A 20,838-nucleotide genomic window follows, 5' to 3' on the forward strand; every position below is an offset into this window, starting at 1 on the left:
TTAAGGGGTTAAATAGGAAATTGTTACTAAAGTAGTATTGGTACAGTTTGTCTTAAGCCAGTTGAAGCCAATTACTAGTAAAATAACATTGAAACCAAGTGATAGGTAAAGTACATTTCCTGTTATATTAAACACAATCTAAACCATGCCAAGATAAACCCTTTTGCTGCCAGGATTTGAAACTATTTTTGCAGTTTTAAACCCCCCTCCCCCACTCCTGAATTATGAAATGAAAAGTCGGATATCCACATGTTCATATAATTTATGACAGACACTTCACACACCCAACAGATTTATACATGCACAACATTTGCAAATAGTAAAAGTTTAAAAATTATGTGCGGAGTTCACACTTGTCACTTAAAGTCATGGCCATAAATGTTGGCACCCCTGAAATGTTTCTAGAAACTGAAGTATTTCTCACAGAAAAGGATTGCAGTAACACATGTTTTGCTATACACATGTTTATTCGCTTTGTGTGTATTGGAACTAAACCAAAAAAGGAGGAAAAAAGCAAATTGGACATAATGTCACAAAAAGGGCTGGACAAAATTATTATTACCCATAACTTAATATTTTGTTGCACATCCTTAAGAAAAAATAACTGAAATCAGTAGCTTCCTATAACCATCAATAAGCTTCTTACACCTCTCAGCCGGAATGTTGGACCACTCTTCCTTTGCAAACTGCTCCAGGTCTCTCTTATTGGAAGGCGCCTTTTCCCAACAGCAATTTTAAGATTGGGATTAATGGGATTTAGATCTGGTCTCATTGCTGCCACTTCAGAACTCTCCAGCGCTTTGTTGCCATCCATTTCTGGGGGCTTTTTTGACGTATGTTTGGGGGTCATTGTCCTGCTGGAAGACCCAAGATCTCGGACGCAAACCCAGCTGACACTGGGCTGTACAGTGCGACCCAAAATCCGTTGGTAATCCTCAGATTTCATGATGCCTTGCACACATTCAAGGCACCCAGTGCCAGAGGCAGCAAAACAACCCCAAAACATCATTGACCCTCCACTATATTTCACTGTAGGTACTGTGTTCTTTTCTTTGTAGGCCTCATTCAGTTTTCGGTAAACAGTAGAATTATGTGCTTTACCAAAAAGCTCTATCTTGGTCTCATCTGTCCACAAGATGTTTTCCCAGAACGATTTTTGGCTTACTCAAGTTCATTTTGGCAAAATGTAGTCCTCCTGGGTCTCCTGCCATAGCGTTTTATTTCAATTAAATGTCGACGGATAGTTCGCGCTGACACTGATGCTCCCTGAGCCGGCAGGACAGCTTGAATATCTTTGGAACTTGTTTGGGGCTGCTTATCCACCATCCAAACTATCCTGTGTTGACACCTTTCATCAATTTTTCTCTTCCGTCCATGCCCAGGGAGATTAGCTACAGTGCCATGGGTTGCAAACTTCTTAATAATGTTGTGCACTGTGGACAAAGGCAAATCTAGATCTCTGGAGATGGACTTATAACCTTGAGATTGTTGATGTTTTTCCACAATTTTGGTTCACAAGTCCTCAGACAGTTATCTTCTCCTCTGTGCATTAGTGTGGCACACACAGACACACAATGCAAAGACTAAGTGAACTTCTCTCCTTTTTATCTGCTTTCAGGTGTGATTTTTATATTGCCCACACCTGTTACTTGCCCCAGGTGAGTTTAAAGGAGCATCACATGCTTGAAATAATCTTATTTCTCTATCGGCTCCATTGGGGGACACAGACTGTGGGACACAGACCATGGTTGTATGCTGCTGTCTCTAGGAGGTGTGACACTATGGTAATAAAAAAATGTAGGCTCCTCCCAGCAGGATATACCCGCCTTCAGGCCCTGAGGTAATCAGTTTAAGCTTAGTGTCTGAAGGAGGTGGACATGGTCTGGAATTCTCCAGACCAGGTCTTCTGATTTATTGTTTTCCTAGTATAGGGACGTGTTAGTTTTTTTTCATTCCTTTTTCTTTCATGTTTTCAGGGGGGGACTCAGGGACTCCGGTTCCCTGTTTCCCCATTGCGAGTAAGGGGGCACAGACATTGCGTATATGCTGTTCACCAAACCCCCCCCCCCTGCCAACGGTCAGCGCCTGGGTTGGTACCTCATGGGTCCAGCTCCCCCTATTTCTCTGCTCGCCTCGCTCGCGCATAACAGCTAGGCGTGATGCAGGGACAAAAAGATGACTGAAGACTTAACAGAAGACTCCATTAAGTAAGTTCTTCTGACTGAGGTGAGTACATTTCCCTTTCTCCCTTAGGTTCAAGAACTTGCAACCTCTGGAGACCCTCAGTTTTTTGCCCACCTTTCAGGTTTATGGGGCTGGCTGGTACTGGGGCGAGCAGTGGCATCTTGGGGGCATGATTTCTTTTATTACACTGTGGTGTGTAGGTGTTTTTTTCTTTTTACACTGTGTGTGTGTGTTTTACTATGCGGCTGTAGCCGCAGCGCCTTATATGTGACTGACAGCCGCGACGCTTTTACTGCACGGAGCGCTGGCTTACTTTCATTTTCTCCGGCAGCTGCTGCCGGTTTGTATGCCGCCCGCTCATTTCCCCCGAGCGCATATGCTGCTGACATGTGCGCTCGGGACAGGGAGCGGGCGCCATTACTGCTTCATCCCCGACTTCTACATAGCTCCGCCCCCAGGGGTCGGAACTCTCTGGAGGCGCTTATTATGCAGTGGTGTGTGTGGATAAGGGGATGCTGTCGGGCGCATGAAGCGCCGTCTTACTTTCACTTCGGCAGCAGACGGCTGCCGGGGGATATTTGTATCGCCCGCTCACTTCCCTGCGGGCGCATATGCGGCTAACATGTGCGCCCGGGCCAAGGAGCGGGCTCCACTACTGTGGTTCTTTTCGGTGGCCGGGGGCGCTATAGCTCCGCCCACAGGGCCGCCGCAGCTTACTGGAGGCGCGAATCGCCCTCCAATCAGCGCTGAGCGCACGATCCAGGTGGCGGGGGGCCAATCGGTCAGTGCTCCTGCTCTGGGAACGCCCCTCTCAGGGGTTAACCCTTTACTTTCATAGGAGACGCTATTCTGTTCCTCCCTCTAAACTGACAACTAGACTACTAGTCTTCTATTTTGTCTATATGACATATTATTCCTAAAATTCCCACTGACTCTGCCTGCTCCACTGCTCCCCCAGACCCCCTAGCTTCGCCGGATGTTACAGTTCCGGTGGATTCGGCCACCCCTTCAGCCTGGGTTTTCTTCCTATCCCAGTATATGGCTGACTTGACTCAAGTCCCCCTTGTGGTGGCTGAGGCCTCACGTGACATGGTGTTTACCTTGAAGAGGTCTTCCCTGTGCCGGCCCTCTGGTGGGTCCCGCTCCTCTTTTCCACAAGCCTCATGCTCTCGCGAAGGGTACTTAGGGGTGTTTTGTCTGACTTTTACATTGAGTCTCCAGGTAGACGTGGGCGTCCTTCCGTGGGTCTCGCCTCCCCGTGTCATCTGGTCACAGACGTCGCTCCTCCACAGGACGTTTCCGGAATCGCCGCTCTACCACGCCAGAGCCGCGTACCCGGTCAGGGTCGCCCCCCTCCAGGGCTGCCTCCACGTCTTCACTTTCTCCTGGTGAACTGGCGGATGAGGCTTCCGAATCGGCATCTGACTCAGAGGACTGGTCGGATATAGTTGAAACGGTGAACTCATTGGTTACAGCCATAAGAGACTCCTTTCACTTAGAGGACCCAGGATCTTCGGACGTTACTCCTGAAGTATCCTTTCATCGTGCTCAACCAGCACCTCAAGGGTTCAGCTCTCTCGCTGAACTTCACATCCTTCTGGAATCTGCATGGAAACATCCAGACAAAAGGTTCACGGGAATGAAGAGGGTTCAAGTGTGTTACCCATTCGCCAAGGACCTTGCCTCTAAGGTGGTTTCCCCTCTCTCAATGGTTCCACCAATTTCCCGCCTCTCTAGGCTACTACACTGCCGCTGGCAGATGCAGCTGCCTTCAAGGACTCGACAGACCAGACGGTGGAGGCCTTAGCGGAGTTTGCCTCGGACGCAGCAGGCTCTGGGTCCAAGGCCCTCTTGTTGTGGTGCTCGCAACTCAGTCAGGGTATCCTGGCGGGATTTCCCCCTGGAGGATCTATCTTGCTTTGGTTCTCCAATGCTGGGGACTTCTGTGCACAGCTTCCATGCAGTCAGTCCATTGTGCTGCCTTTGCTGTAGGTATCCTAGCGGCCCTCCGCCTCCCCATGTGGCTTAGGGCGTGGGATGCGGATGCCGCCTACAAAAGGTCTCTTACCGAGTTGCCTTTTACTTTTACCCATCTCTTTGACAAGCACCTTGACGAGATTATCTCTGTGGCGACGGGGGGTAAAAGTTACTTGTTGCCTCAAAATAAGGCTCGCTTTTCTTCCCAGGGGAAGTCCTCTTCCTTTCGGTCATTTCGGACCTTTGGCCCCAATAAGGGGTCTCGGCAGGCGCCTTCGCGGGATAAGAGGTCTCCCTCTTTCCGGGCGCGTTCGTCTTGGAGGTCAGACACCAACTGTTCTGACCAAATCGGGTAACCGCAATTCCACTTCCACATGGAGTGCAGCCACCACCCGCAGGTTTTTCTCAGGTGGGAGGTCGTCTCTTACTTCTTCGAGACATCGGGACAACACACATTCAGGAAGTCCTGAACACCCTGGTCTCCTCCTCCGGGAAGCAGTCTTGGGAGGCCCTTTAGTCCCTGCCCAGGGAGTCATTGTCCCCGTTCCTACAGGGGAATATTTTCGGGGGTTTTTATTCCACCTTTTTTGTGGTCTCCCAGGAAGGCGGTTCTGTGCGGCCGATTCTGGGCCTCAAGCGTCTCACCGTCATCTTCTCTGCCACTTCCATGGCATCCCGGGCACAAGAGCAGTTTCTTTCCTACCTTCATATTCCTATATTTCCCGGTTCCGGAGGGGCTTTTTCAATTCGTAGCCCTACCCTTTGGTCTGGCCACTGCTCATCGGGTCTTTACCATGATCCTTGCACCAGTGATAGTCCTGTTGCGGTCGTGCGGAGTCTCAGTGATTCCTTACCTGGACGACCTTCTCATCAAGGCTCTCATCATAGTCTAGCCTCTAGAAACTGTGGATCTTACTCTCCAGACCCTAAATCGCTTCGGGTGGACCTTTAGCCGAGACGAGTCTGTTCTCTCTCCCACCCAGTCTCTGATCCTCTGGGACTTCACTCCACGGTCTCTGGCCAGATTTGTCTTCCGCCGGACAACCATCTGACGATCCTGTCTGGAGTCCGCTCTCTTCGGGCCAAGGCCCCAGTTTCCATCCGAATTCGTATGGAAGTCTTGGGTCAGATGGTAGCGGCCATGGAGACCGTACCCGTTGCCCAGTTTTCTTTACCGTCCCCTTCAACTGGCGATTCTCTCTATGGGACAGATCTCCTCTGTCTCTCGGTCGCAAGGTTGCTCTCCCTCGTCGGATCCGTCGGTCTCTGCTCTGGTGGCTCCGGTCCCCCCTTCATTTTCAGGGGTGACCATTCCTTCCCTCCACGGGCAGCTAGTCACGACAGATGCAACTCTGTCGGGCTGGGGAGGTGTATTCAGGTATTGGTCGGTTCAGGACCTCTGGTCTCTCTGGGAAGCCCTTCTTCCAATAGACATTCTGGACCTGGGGGCGATTCTTCTTTGTCTTCTTCATTGGGAGTCCCATCTTCTGTCCCGTCCTGTCCGCACCCAGTCGGACAAAGCCTCGACATCAGTCTGCACGGCGGCGCTCGCAGTTCGGCAGCATGGCCGAGGTGTCAAAGATTCTCCTCTGGACGGAACGTATTTTTCCGGCCTTTTTAGGCGGTTCCTTCCGGGTGTGCTCACTGGGAAGCGGACTTCCTTAGCCGGTCCTCAGCCGACCCCAGCGAGTGGTCTCTACATCCAGTAGTCTGCGACCTCTGGGGCATTCTAGACAGAGACCTTTTCGTGTCCGGCACAATCTGAAGATTCTTTCATTTGTGTCGAAGTTCCGGGACCCCCTGGCTCTAGCCGTGGCTGCCATTGGGATTCCTTGGGCAGGGTTTCTCCTGCCCTCTCTGTTTTCTCTCCTTGCTCTCCTTCCCAGGGTTCTGAGGAAGCTCAAAACAGAGGACGTCCCCGCCATTCTGGTAGCTCCAGATTGGCCCCGAAGGTCGTGGTACGCCGACGTAGTCAGGCTCCTGGACGACGCTCCACTGCGCCTTCTGCTTCGTCCGGACCTGCTCTCTCAGGGTCCTCTTTGCCACCCCAATTTACAGTCGCTGCATTTGACGGCGTGGCGGTTGAGACCGCGGTTTTGAGGGCCCGCGGGTTCTCTTCCCAAGTCATTCACACCTTGCTCAGGGCTCGTAAGCCCTCCTCGGCAAAAATTTACCACCGTACTTGGCAGTCTTATTTTCGTTGGTATGAAGTTCAGGACTTATTACCTGTAACCTTCTCGGTTCCCCGTCTTCTCTCCTTTTTGTAGTCGGGTTTGGAACTGGGGTTGTCTCTCAGTTCCCTTAAAGGTCAGGTTTCGGCCCTTGCTATTCTTTTCCAGTAGCCACTGGCTTCTAATTCTCATGTCCGGACCTTCCTTCAAGGAGTGACGCATACTGTTCCTCCTTTTCGGTCATCCTCTTCCCCTTGGGACTTGCATCTGGTTCTGAGTGCCCTCCAGGGTGAACCCTTTGAGCCCCTTAGAGAGGTGCCTCCCTGCCTCCTTTCTTGGAAATTGGCGTTTCTTGTTGCTATCACCTCCATCCGGAGGGTGTCTGAATTGGCAGCTCTCTCCTGCCGTTCTCCGTTTCTGGTGATCCATCAGGACAAGGTTGTTTTTCCGGCCAGATCCTTCCTTTTTGCCTAAGGTGGTTTCGGCCTTTCATCTCAATGAGGACATTGTCCCCCCATCTTTTTGTCCTTCTCCTTCTCATCCTAAGGAGCACTTACTACACAAGCTGGATGTAGTTCGGCTGTTCGGTCTTATCTCTCTATCACTTCTTCGTTTCGTCTGTGTGATTCCTTTTTCATCCTTATAGAAGATCATCGTAAGGGACAATCTGCTTCCAAGGCCACCATTTCTCGGTGGATTCGGTCCACCATTTATGAAGCCTTCGCTGTAAGGGGAGGATTCCTCCTTTCAGGGTTGTGGCTCATTCTACCCGTTCTGTTGGGGCATCCTGGGCTCTCCAGAACAGAGCTTCGGCCTTGCAGATTTGCAAGGCGGCTACCTGGTCATCTTTGCACACTTTCTCGAGGTTCTACCGAGTTCATACCTTCGCATCGGCCGATGCTAGTCTGGGCCGTAAAGTGCTGCAGGCGACAGTGGAACGGCCGTCTGCCTGACTGCTTATCTGCCCACCCAAGGGACGGCTTTGGTACGTCCCACGGTCTGTGTCCCCCAATGGAGCCGATAGAGAAAAGATTTTTGTTTACTTACCGTAAAATCTCTTTCTCGGAGGATCCATTGGGGGACACAGCTCCCGCCCTTTTTGGGGTTTCCTTTGTTTCTCTGTCCGAGGGTGTGTTAAGTTATGTTTTTTCTTCTGGTTCTCGGACAGTTTGCGTTTCCTTTGACCTGTTGGTCTCCTCCTATTGCTCTGGAACTTAAGTTGATTACCTCAGGGCCTGAAGGCGGGTATATCCTGCTGGGAGGAGCCGACTTTTTTTTATTACCATAGTGTCACATCTCCTAGAGACAGCAGCATCCACCCACGGTCTGTGTCCCCCAATGGATCCTCCAAGAAAGAGATTTTACGGTAAGTAAATAAAAATCTCCTTTTTTCTACAAATTTGAAAGGGTGCCAATAATTTTGTCCAGCCCATTTTTGGAGTTTGGTGACATTATGTCCAATTTGCTTTTTTTCCTCCCTTTTTTGGTATAGTTCCAATACACACAAAGGGAATAAACGTGCATAGCAAAACATGTGTTACTGCAATCCTTTAATGTGCCGTATACTAGGGCTTACAGCAGTGTTTCCCAACCAGGGTAACACCAGCTGTTGCAAACCTACAACTCCCAGCATCGCTGTCCGGGCATGCTGGGAGTTGAGGAGTTGTAGTTTTGCAACAGCTGGATGCACTCTGGTTGGGAAACAATGGCTTACAGTAATGGAGGTGACAAATGATTAGGGCCTGGAGTACTGTTTCTAGTAGGAAGTCTTTGTGTCCTTTAAGTCATTGTGCTGTTGTGAATATTCTGACGATCAGTTCACATTGTTTTCTAAACTGGAATGAAAATTAGAATTGGGTAAAGAATGCCTCAATTCATATACATCTTTATTGCTGGGCTGGAAAGAGAACTTCCAGTATTGTAGCACTAACAATCTGCACTTTGTCCAATAGGAGGGCAAACCGGCGAAGAAGTGGGTGGCCATGAGTCAGGAATTCATCAATCAGCATACAGTGGAACGCAAAGGAAAACAGATCTGCAAGTATTTCTTGGAAGGACGTTGTATCAAGGTAAAAATAAAGTCAATCTGCACAGAACAGAAGCAGGCATCAGGGTTGATAGAGCCGCTTCTACTTGCGGACAGCTTAGTGAATTTAGGTGAAGTTAAAGTACTATACCCCTGTCCTGAAATAGATTATTTTACAAAAAATGTTAATGCTATTTATATTTTCATATATATATATATATATATATATATATATATATATATATATGTATAGCAGATGAATAGGCGACAGCACTCCCATAAGGTGTAAATAAGCGGTCTTTATTCACGTAGACATGGTGGCGACTATTCGTCTGCTACCTATGGAGATCTGTGACCTGAATCTGCTGTGACTGTGTGCACCCCATCATTCTTGTGAACATTTACAGGAGTGCTGCTCTCTTTTGATTTCTATATATAGATATATATATATAATTATTTATTTTTTTGGATCAATTATTGCTGATCAGGTGAACAAGTGGGAATAAGCTATCTGTCAGCAATCTTTGTTTCACTGCTCCATTATAAGTCTGTGGGTATTGAGACAAAGATTACTGAAATCTGTGAAGTAAACTTGGCACCTCATACTTGTCCCGCTTGTTCTCCTGATCGTTGGGGATCTCAGCACTAGGATGCTGACCAATGAAAACTTTCTCGGTCGCCTCATAGGGGATCACAGGAGACCATGGGTATATGCTGCTGTCCACTAGGAGGTTGACCCTAGGCAAAGAAGAAGTCGGCTCCTCCCAGCAGGATATAGCCACTCACAGGCACGGAGCCAATCAGTTTTAGCTTAGTGTCAGTAGGAGGCAGATACAGGTCTGGAGCTCTTTCCAGACCTGGTCTTTTATCTTTTATTATTTTCTAGCTAGGGATGTCTAGTTAGCATTTTTTTTCCTTTGTTATTTTTCTAGGTTGGACGACAGGAGCACAGCGCTACCTGATTGCCCACATGCGACAAAAGGGCACGGTGCATAGAGTACCATCAACCCCTTCTTGCCAACGGTCAGCGCTTGGCGGTAGTACCCTGGGTCCAGGTCCCCCACTTTCCCCTGCCCGCCTCGCTATGGCAGCCTGGCACGATGCAGTGCGGCCATTAGCTGATTGAAGACTTCAGGGTCAGTATGAGAAGATGGAGCTGTGGGTGAGTATGTACTATATCCCCCTCCCCCTCCCTTCCTCCTCTCACTTCCTTATGTTCATCATGGGTCCCCCTTGTTCTGTAGTGCCCAGCTCCTCAGCTGCCATTACACGTGGCTGTGCTGGGCTGGACCCTTCATGGCCTCTGGCGCCATGCTGGAGGGGACAACACGGTGGGCTGAACCACCGCATCCCCTCTGCCGGTTATAGGATTAATGGGTTCCTCCACTAAATGTCCTCCCTTGCCGCAAATGTTTTGCGGCCAGGCCCAGTGACCTGGCCTCGTTTTATTCCCTTTGCTGCCCCAGGGTCAGTCTTCTGGGGCAGCGGGTCTCCGGTCCCAAGCGGTTGACCACTTTCCCAAGGGGGGCGCAACCAGCCCTCTTGCCACAGATGTTGCGGCCAGGCGCAGAGTCCTGGTCACATTCTCGCTACTGCTGCCCTGGTATTAGGCTTTTGGGGGCAGCGGTCTCATGCAGCAGGACGATTCCCCAGTGGGGGAGGAGCTGGCCGCGTCAAACTACCAGTCCCCTGGCCCGGTCCTTGAATCAGCCGCATGATCGTGCGGCCAGGTGACGGAGGGACCGGCCTCTTCATATAGCCCCGGCCCGGTCTCTGTCTTTTTCCCCACTCTTCTTAGCCCCGGCCTCCTCCTTACTTTGTTAGCCTGTCTCTGGCATCTCTTGGGGGTGGTGTTCCGTGCCAGTGAGCTGCTCTTCAAAGTAAAAGTAAAAAAAAAATTACTTCAATTTTCCCGGGCTCTCTGCGCCCTCTGGTGGCTGTTTCATACGCAGCTCTTCTGTTTCCATTCTTGTGCTTGGCCTCCCTCTGGTGGCCAAAAGTTGATACTGTACTCTGTACTACTGTATTCTGTGGCTTTCTACGTGCCCCTATAAGTAGGGCAATCTGCAGGTGTTTTTTTTTTTTTTTTTTACTGGCGTACTCTCCTAAGCTCACTTCTCAGACTTTTTAAGTAGAATCAAGTGTAGTATCTGTTCTTAGTTTCTCATCTGATACGTCCAATATCTGTCATCTTGTCACTTGCCCTTTTCTGCCTTCTTGACTATGCAACATACTCTTTGGATTTTCTCTTCCATCTGGTTTTACATGGGTGGCCTTGGAGCTGTTAGGTGTTAGTCTGGCCTCTCAGTTCGGGTGGTCAACGAGTGCGAGAGTTTTTCTTTCTTGGTTCCCTTCTGGCGACTCTGGTTTCCACCTTCTGAGTCTTCTTGCTGGCTGTGCTCAGCTGCCTTTTGCTTGTCGTTCTCCCTCCTCATCCTCTGTCCTTCAGTAGCGACTGGCCTTCTGACAGGACTTTCCCTTGACTCTCTCTGGCATGTTCTCTTCCCATTTTTGGCCAGGCCTTTGTGGTCCTGCGTCTTTTGTCTTGTCTTCAGGGGCGTTTTCCTCCCTCCTTCCAGGACGGGTTCGGTCCGGAAGGCCTCTGGAACATCCTTTTCTTGCTGTTTTTGGTCAGCTCTCGGACCCCGGTCTCACTTTTGGGTCCTAGCTCCCCTTCATATTTTGTAGGGGCTTCCGGGTGGTTGAATTCTGGTTTCCTCTGGGCCTAGCCTACTTTCTTCTGGGAAGGGACAGGGCTCAGTCTTTGGTCTGACCCTTACTTCTCTGGTGGTTGTTTTTCCCACCCCAGGGACTGGTTTGGGACCTCCCATGGTCTCCTGTGTTCCCCAAAGAGGCGACTTAGAAAAGGAGATTTTTTTTTGTACTCACCATAAAATCTCTTTCTTGTAGCCTTCATTGGGGAACACAGCACCCACCCATTTACGGTTCCTGGTCACGTTGTTTGTTGTCTGTTGTTAATTTCTGGTGTCCTTTGGACGCATCTCCTTTGTTGTTTTTGGCTTTGGGAGGAGCCAACTTATTTTTTTTGCCTAATGTCAGCCTCCTAGTGGACAGCAGCATATACCCATTGTCTCCTGTGTTCCCATGGTCTCCTGTGTTCCCCAATGAAGGCTACGAGAAAGTGATTTTACGGTGAGTACAAAAAAAAATCTCCTTTTTGCCAAGTCTCTGTGACATGTCAAAAGTTATGACAGGTACAGTTTAATGGGATATTCATTTTGTGTATGATCTGGAACCCCAACAGATCATAAGATTGACAGTACCTGGCCAGTTTTCCAAATGAAAAAGTCCTGTGTGTTCTCTCTACACTAAGGCCAGTGGCTGTGGGGGTCACAGTGGTTGAACCTCAGCTCATCTGCATATGGCATACTGAGTAGATGCTTTTGCTATAAAACACCTGCTTGACCTTACATTGCCTTTTTCCTTAACCCCTTGGGAACTCAGGGTTTTTTCCTCCTCACCTTTTGAAAATCATAACCCTTTCAATTTTGCACCTACAGACCCATATGATGGCGTTTTTTTTCTGCACCACCAATTCTACTTTGTAATGATATTAGTCATTTTAACCCAAAAATCTACAGCAAAACCAAAAAAGAAATCATTTTTGTGCGACAAAATTGAAGAAAAAAAACCCCACAATTTTGTAAATATTGGGGGCTTTTGTTTCTACGCAGTGCATTTTTTGGTAAAAATTACGCCATCTCTTTATTCTGTAGGTCTACTTCTGGAAAAAGTCATAACTACATGCACAAAAAAAATTAAAATGTTTAAAAATTATGAGGACTAATTTTTTGCGCCATGATGTGGCGATACCACATATGTTTATATTTCTTTTTATTTACATTTTTTTTTTTTTATGGGAAAAGGGGGGCTGATTCTAACTTTTATTAGGGAAGGTGACTATAACATGCATTAGATTGATTGCCAGCACTGATCAATGCTATGCCATAGCATTACATTGTTTACATTACATCAGTGTTATCAGCGTTCGATTGCTCAAGCCTGGATCTCAGGCTTGGAGCAATCAATCACTGATCGGATCGTCCTAGCTGATCGGGAGACGCCCCTCCCATAGACTTGCATTGAGGGGGTGGGGTGTGATGTCATGAGGGGGCGTGGCTATGACGTTACGAGCTCCTGAAGCCGGCTCCGGCGTTCGGAACAGTTTGTTCCAAATGCTGAGCTGCAGAGTACACCTTTAACTCAGAATATACATAATTAAATGCCACTTTGCTAACCAAAGTAAAAAATATGAAGTTTTGTGAAAGTTTTAGTTGTAATGCAGCTTTAAACTGAAAAGAACTCATGTAAAACAGATTTCCAGGAATACACACAGTCTGACAAGCACTGACTTCTACAAGAGGTTACTAGGCAATTTGTTCATAATTATTATGCCTCATATTAATCGGGTCTTCAAGGCATCTAACACTGAGCTCAGGGCTTATCATTGCCCAGGCCATATTAACCTTTGACACTGTGTTAATCAGATTTAAACAAATATGAATTCATTATGAGATCCCATTTAACTACACGTGGAGACATGTCATGAGGTAACTGACCTGGGATTTAAAGAGGAACGCTATATTTATGTTGGTGGTGGTTATTTTGTGAAACAGAATTTATGATTATTTTCCTGTTTTATTTCAGGGGGATCAATGCAAGTTTGATCACGATGCAGAAGTAGAAAAGAAGAAAGAAATCTGTAAATTTTACATACAAGGATATTGTACAAGAGGAGAAAACTGTATTTATATGCACAATATCCTTTTTATTTGTAAAATGTCTTTTGCTTTATTAGAGATCCAAAGGCATTCACTGCTCACAGAGACCCCCTCCCAGGAAGTCTGGGTGCAGTATTACTACTGATGTGATAAAACAAAATATTCTTCTGTTGATCCGACTCATCAAGGACACGGGGAGTTTTCATTTTTTGCACTTTTTTATTTTATTTTGCCTTCTAATAGCTATAATGCTTTCAAATTTTCACCTACAAACCAATATGAGGGCTTGTTTTTTTTTGCCACCAATTGTACTTTGTAATCAGTCCTCTTCTGACCCCTATAACTATTATTTTCCCATATATGGGGATGTGCCGTGACCTGTAGTTTTAATCATTACCATTTTTGTTTTGATGGGACTTTTTGACTGCTTTTATGAAAATCTTTCTGCTATATGAAGTGACCAAAATTCTGCAATTCTGGACTGGTATTTTTCTTACATTTACACCATTAATCATGTGGTTTCATTAACTTTATATTTCAATATTTTGGACATTTATGCTTGTGGCGATACCACAAATGTTTATTTTTGTTTATATTTTATTCGTAAAGGGGGAGGGATCATTTTAAACTTTTATTTTTTTAAACTATATTTTAGTCCCAAGAGGAGGGCTATAACATGCAATCTTTCGACTGCATACACTGAACCACGCTATGCCATAGCACATCATTGATCAGTGTTATTGACGCCTGATTAGTACTGACTGCTGAGGCTGCTCGGCTTATTAGAGCGCCAATAGGAAAGATGGGAGAGGGTAAGTGACCTCCAGTCTTTCCTTTCAGCTGAATGGGACCCTGCGATTTCGTCTTGGTGGTCCCAATCAGCTCTCTGCTAACCAGCATTAGTTTTTAACGCTTTTAGATGCCGCTATCAAATTTCTTTGCGGCATTTAAAAATGTAATCCTAAACATGGACCCAATTTGCAATGTCTGGCATTAGCTGTGAGTCTTGGCTGCTGGAATCCACCGGGTGTAAATCACGCTCAGCTTCTGACGGTGGGAGTGGACACAGGATGTACGTCTTGTGTCCTTAAAAGGGTAGTCTAGTGCTAAAAAACGTATCCCCTATCCTAAGGATAAGGGATAAGTTTCAGATCGCGGGGGGTCCGACTGCTTGGGCCCCCGCGCAATCTCCTGTACAGGGCCCCGGTTCGCTGGCCAGATAGCGGGTGTCGACCACCGCATGAAGCTATGGCAGAGCTGGAGGTTGCCGAAGGCAGCGCTCCGGCTCTGCCATAGAGTTGTATTGAGGGGGCGTGTCAGCCACCACTTAGTTCGGTGGTCAACACACCCCCTTTCCCGGGCTGCCGGTGCACGGTACAGGAGATATCGGGGGGGGGGGGGGGGGGGGGGGCAGCGGTCAGACCCCGCGATCTGAAACTTATCCCCTATCCTTAGGATAGGGGATACGTTTTTCAGCATGCTGAGCAGCGGAGTACCCCTTTAAAGGCTATGGAAATCTTGGACATGGAAAACAAATATATTTTTACTTATGTACTTTTTACTTATGTGCTTATCTTGTGTAAAAATGAGGGATGAGCGAACTTACTGTAAATTCGATTTGTCACAAACTTCTCAGCTCGGCAGTTCATGACTTTTCCTGCATAAATTAGTTCAGCTTTCCGATGCTCCCGTGGGCTGGAAAAGGTGGATACAGTCCTAGGAGCACCTGAAAGCTGAACTAATTTATGCAGGAAAAGTCACATACCAACCGCCGAGCTGAGAAGTTCGTGACGAATCGAATTTACTGTAAGTTCGCTCATCTCTAGTAAAAATGTTGCAATAAGTGAGTTGCTGTCCCAGTTCTTTGTACTTTGACTTGCACTATATAACTCCCTCTGATTGTCCTTAACATTTTGTGCCATACGTGAATTTCCTTGTAAGTTTCACCATACAGGGGCAAAGTGCTACCAAGGAGACAACTGCAAATTTTCTCACGACCCTCTTAATGATGATTCCAGAGAGTTATTGCACAAGGTAATGGCCTAAGGCGCAGAAATAAAGTTAAAGGGGTACTTCGCTGTTCAGCATTTGGAACAAGCCCCCTCCCATAGGCTTGCATTGATGGGGCAGGGAGTGATGTCATTGGGGGGGGTATGACGTCATGAGCTCCCGACTCCAGCGTTCGGAACAGTTTGTTCCAAACGCTGAGCAGTGGAGTACCCCTTTAAAATGATACTATGGTGACTACAGAAAGAGCCGTGATCAGTTGTTTTATGATGATTTAGATCTTTTCTGCATAGTCATAATTTACTGATGATGGGAATTAAACGGGGTTGTCTCCATTATGGCAACCTCTGTGCATAGTGATGTACGAGAGGAGGTTTCAGCTGCTGGCTCTGGTTTCTTAGTTTTATAAGGGGTTTTCAGGATAGGACAAGGCTTTAGTGCATTTGGTAAATAACAACAAAATATCAATGAGATCTCCTTCATTTGTTTTCTGCAGGTTTTAAACACTGAAGAAGAGGCACAGCATGAAATGGATGAGGAGTTGGAGGAAGTGCCACGACATGGGTGAGTTATAAGAAAAGATTCACTTTCCTTTACCATATTCTGCCTTTTGACAGCTGATCTAAGGAGGTAGTAAAATACAATAGTCACTTTAGATTTTATTTTTCTTTGCTCTGCACCACTCCCAATCTGGTGTTGTTTAGTAACTCCAATTCACTTAAAGTGTACCTGTCGTCAACAAAAACTTTTTATATATTGTAGATAATACTATTATATGTATATTTGTAATATACATTGGTTAAAAAATATGTGTGTTTTTGTCCCTGCAGCTATTGCCTGTGTGTCTCTATAAGGAGACCAAATACAGGAAGTGTGGGAGGACAAGCAGGGCTCTGCACACTGAGGCTCTATGACATTCCCCTGGCTCACACATGAGGATGATTGACAAGCCAGGAGCCTGCACAGAGCCCACCTTGTCCTGCTCTCACTTCCTGTATTTGGACTCCTCATAGACACACACAGGCAATAGCTGCAGAGACAGCATTTTTTCACCCAAAAATTTACTAATTTTTTAACCAATGTATATTACAAATATACTTATAATGTTATTATCTACATTATATAAAAAGTTTTTGTTGACGACAGGTACACTTTAAATAGGAAAGTGTAGTAATCCTCTGAACAGTGCTTTTGACTTCTGCTTGGTATTGTATAGTATATCCAATTGCTATGTCATAAATTTAGAGAAGTTTTCTGTGACTTTTACGTTAATGGCCTCTCATAAACCCTCCATGTAGGATCAGCAGGGTGCCAACACTTGGCATTGCTACCAATTGAAAAATACTATGTTGTCCCTAAAGACTGAAGTGCCGTACGGCACTTCAGTCTTTAGGGACAACATAGTATTTTTCTGTTCTTTTCCGTGAGGGTTTCTGATATCTGGCATTACTGTATACACGGACATATTTCATCCCTACCAATCAGCAGAGTGAACGGGACCGGACGCAAATGGCTCCAATTATTGTGTACTTGTTGCACTAGTTTACTGTAGCGGCACTTACCTGTCAGTGCATGGGACCTACTTACACATTCCTTTAATTGGAAGAACTCTATAAATACACAACCTTGCCAAAGAAGGCCCTGTCTTTGAGAACAACAATACATGGCCTAGATCACAGAGCTTCATGAGTTATTTTAAATGTAACTTTTCTTGGTTGCTCTTTATTAGGGGACACCAATACTGATGGGTATATGCTCTTGCCTCTAGGAGGCGCTGACACTAGGGAAAAAAGTCTGCTCCTCCCTGGCAGGATATACCCACCCCCTGGAAGTGAGGTAACCAGTTTCAGCTGTTGTCGGTAGAAGGCAAGACACATGTCTGGGAGCTCTTCCAGACCTGGTCTTTTATTTTATTATTTTCTAATTCAGTATGTCTAGTTAGGTTCTTTTTTCCTTTGTTATTTTTCTAGGTTGGGCGACAGGAGCATGGCGCTACCTGATCTCCCACATGCGACAAAGGGGCACGGTGCATAAGAGTATGGGCCGTCAACCCCTTATCGCCAACGGCCAGCGCCTGGAGGTAGTACCTTGGGTCCGCGTCCCCCACTTGCCCATGCCCGCCTCGCTATGGTAGCCCGGTTGAGATGCAGCGAGGCCTTTAGCTGGCTGAAGACTTCAAGGTGAATATGTTCTACACCCCCCCCCCCCCCTTCCTCCTCTCCCTCGCTCATCCAGGGTCCCTTTTCTCTGATGTGTCCAGCTCCTCATCCACCATTACACGTGGCTGTGCTGGGCCAGACCCCTCATGGCCTCTGGCGCCATTCTGGAGGGGACAGTCCGGTGGACCTACCCTCCCCCCTCTTCAGGCCCCACATGTATGCAGCCAGGCACACTGCCCTGGCCGCGTTCCCTTCTCATTTGGCCAGAGACTCATTAATGCTGCCCCAGTTTCAAACTGGGGCAGCGGGTCTCTGGTCCCACGCGGCCGTCCGCTTCCCCAGTGAGGGCGCAATAACCTGCTTACTACTCTTAGTTGCGGACAGGCTTTCTTTATTAGAATGACCGGAGACCTACAGCTGCAGGCAGCGGGTCCCCGGTCCCACGCGGCCGACTGCCTCCTCGTGGCGAGCACACAGCCCGCTTATTACTATTATGTTGCGGCCAGGCGCAGTGTCCTGGCCACGTTCTTTATTAGGCTGACCGGAGACCTACAGCTACAGGCAGCAGGTCTCCGGTCCCATGTGGCCGACCACGTTCCTTAGTGCGGGCACACCAGCCTATTTACTGCTCTTAGCTGCGGCCAGACTCAGTGTCCTGGCCGCGTTACCTAATCTGCTGTGGTCCCACACGGCCGCGTCATTCTACCTGCCCATCCCTGTACCTTTAACAACCGCCGATCGTTCGGCTGGCTCCCGTTTCATGCGACCAGGTGACGGAGGGGGCGGCTGCGTCCCGCTATAAGTTCCCTGGCCCCCCTGCAGTTTTATTCCAGCATACCGCCTGTCACTCATCACACGGCTGATGTATCTGCCCCTGGAGTTCCTGTACTCCCACTGCTGTGCTAGGTATCCAAAGGAGTGACCCGTTGCATACTATGGACCCATACCAGTAAGCCAGACAGTAGTCTGCTTGGTTTCCTCCGCCGGTCTTTCTGTACCGCACTTCTTTTTGTCTCGACATAGAAGTTTGCCACCCAGAGCCCTTCGCAGACTTTGGGTTTCTTTCTCCTACAGGTGTACGTCTTCCAGGCGACTCAGGAACCTCCAATTCCCATGTTGGTCACCCCAGGGTTCCGGGATGCCCCTTTTCAGGCAGTTTTGCTCCCTTTTGGCCATTATTCCTGAGGTGGAGGGCATTCCTATTATCCGGATCAAGCTACTCAAGCTTATTTCGCATCCCAGGTGTTCGTGGTGGGCCCCTGGGACCAAGGTTTTGGGGCTGCAACTATTAAGGTCATCGATTTTGGGCACAAGGCCTCTATCTAGAGCCGGTCTCCATCTTTCTTTTTTCCAGTGGTTTTCTGGTCTCCACCTCCTGTGTTCGCCTTCTGCTCGGCGTATGCTGCTCTCCCTGGGGTTTTTTCTGCCATGTTCTCTTGAATCGGTTGAATCAGGATGGGGCTCTCCTGTGCCCTTTTGGGCTAGCCCTCTGTCTGGTTCTCTCTTCCTTGGAGTTGATTTCCTACCTCCTCCCGGGATAATTCGAGCCCATCTGGCTTCCTAGCCCCCTTTTCTTGTCTCTCTATATAGACCGTAGGTTTAGAGTCTCTACATAGGATGTTCTCTTCCTTTTGGTGTGCTAGTCCATTTCCATAGATGGGGGTTCTTCCGGGAGCTCAGTTTGTGGGCCTCGGTTGTCTCTGTCCGGGATCTCATCCGCAATCCTTACGGTCGAGTGGGTTCGGTCTCTGGACTGTTTTCCTTTCTCTGGTGGTTGTTTTTTTGGTTGTTTTCCCACCCTAGGGGACTGCTTTGGAACATCCCATCAGTATCTGTGTCCCCCAATGAAGAGCGACCGAGAAAAGGAGATTTTTTTTGTACTCACCGTAAAATCTCTTTCTCCTAGCCTTCAATGGGGGACACCGCACCCACCCATTTCTTCATATTTTTTGTCCGGATACTCTCTTCCGGTTTTTGGGTATTTTATCCGGGATTCTTTTCTAGGGTCCTTCGGACATGTTTCTTTGTTGGCTTCTCCTACTGCTTTGTGATAAAACTGATTACCTCACTTCCAGTGGGCAGGTATATCCTATCAGGGAGGAGCCGACACTTTTTCTTAGTGTCAGCGACTCCTAGTGGCAAGAACATATACCCATCAGTATCGATGTCATCAGGCTAAGAGAGAGAGATTTTACGGTGAGTACAAAAAAATCTCCTTATTCTATTGTTCCCTAAATATTAGCCGTGGTCTTCAGTGTCTGAGATTGGACGGAGTTGTGATTTGTCTCTCTGTTCCCGCAGAGTTGACAGAAGAAGAAAAGTTACTGACCAAAGTTTTCTCAGAACGCTGTCAGGTGACTTGTCATGGTCTGTTATTTGTTGACCGACTGGCAGGTTGGTGTAGGTAGAACTATATTAATCCTAATGGTATTATGTTGTTGTTGTTTTGTTTTTTTTAAAGTGTACCTGTCGTCAACAAAAACTTTTTATATAATGTAGATAATACCATTATATGTATATTTTTGAATATACATTGGGTAAAATTTGGGTATATTTTTGGGTGAAAAAATGCTGTCCCTGCAGCTATTGTCTGTGTGTCTCTATGAGGAGTCCAAAAACAGGAAGTGAGGGTAGGACAATCGGGGATCTGTGCAGACTCCTGGCTTGTCAATCATCCTGATGTATGAACCTGGAGCATGTTTTGTAGAGCCTCAGTGAACAGATCCCTGCTTGTCCCACCCTCACTTCCTGTATTTGGTCTCCTCATAGAGACACACAGGCAATAGCTGCAGGGACAAAAATATACACATTTTCTAACAAATGTATATTACAAATATACATATAATGGTATTGTCTACATTATATAAAAAGTTTTTGTTGACGACAGGTACACTTTTTAAATCATTTTTATCTGACATTTTGTGTGTTAAGTCTTAAGTAAAACATGAAGTTTGTCCTCTTCTGTGCAGGTCTAAGTTTTACAATCAGCAATATATGGGAATGCAGTACCAGGGAAATCACCCATCTATGTACAATTCCGAGCCGCTGCCTGAACCAGGGCCCTTGCCTCCACCGCCAATGTACGGGAATCCTGGCATGAATGCATCATTCAACTCACCTCCCGGTCCAGGCCATGGAATGAACCATCAGAGAGAGGTTCCCAATATACACATACCACCCTACCACCACAATGTAGATGAGAAACCACATGGCATGCCACAGCAGAACAGTTATCAGTCCGGACAAAGCGCGCCTGGATACTATGAGAACTACTACTCCCAGCAAGCTGTTCACAATGTGAAATCCAGCGTACCTGAATGTAAGTTCCCTTCTAGAATGTAGACATAAATGAACCTAAAACATTTGACAGATAGTGTCCAGATCACTTTTAAAACAGCTCTAATTTACATATTTTTGTGTATTTTTGATGTTTAGCTATGCATAAAGTTTTATTTTCAAGAATTGGAAAAGCAATGGATGGTGCGGAAACGAATCAGCCTCCACCACAGCGATCCATGAGTAGAGAAGAGGGTATGTATGCCTTGTACTTTGTAGTATCCGGAAAATATTCC

The 20,838-nt window shown here is 47.2% G+C and overlaps 1 protein-coding gene across 1 annotated transcript in view; it reads left to right on the forward strand.

The window, feature by feature from the left end:
* Positions 1 to 20,838, forward strand: part of ZC3H6 (zinc finger CCCH-type containing 6) — a 62,207-nt gene that overhangs the window by 36,098 nt on the left and 5,271 nt on the right. The window contains exons 6-11 of the mRNA XM_056547241.1: positions 8,285 to 8,401; positions 13,027 to 13,138; positions 15,025 to 15,134; positions 15,604 to 15,671; positions 20,236 to 20,585; positions 20,702 to 20,797. Of these exons, the coding sequence (XP_056403216.1) occupies positions 8,285 to 8,401; positions 13,027 to 13,138; positions 15,025 to 15,134; positions 15,604 to 15,671; positions 20,236 to 20,585; positions 20,702 to 20,797 (853 nt within the window). The remainder of the gene's footprint in view (positions 1 to 8,284; positions 8,402 to 13,026; positions 13,139 to 15,024; positions 15,135 to 15,603; positions 15,672 to 20,235; positions 20,586 to 20,701; positions 20,798 to 20,838) is intronic.

The sequence above is a fragment of the Hyla sarda genome, chromosome 11 (genome assembly GCF_029499605.1).
Source record: "Hyla sarda isolate aHylSar1 chromosome 11, aHylSar1.hap1, whole genome shotgun sequence".
In the NCBI taxonomy this organism is placed as follows: domain Eukaryota; kingdom Metazoa; phylum Chordata; class Amphibia; order Anura; family Hylidae; genus Hyla; species Hyla sarda.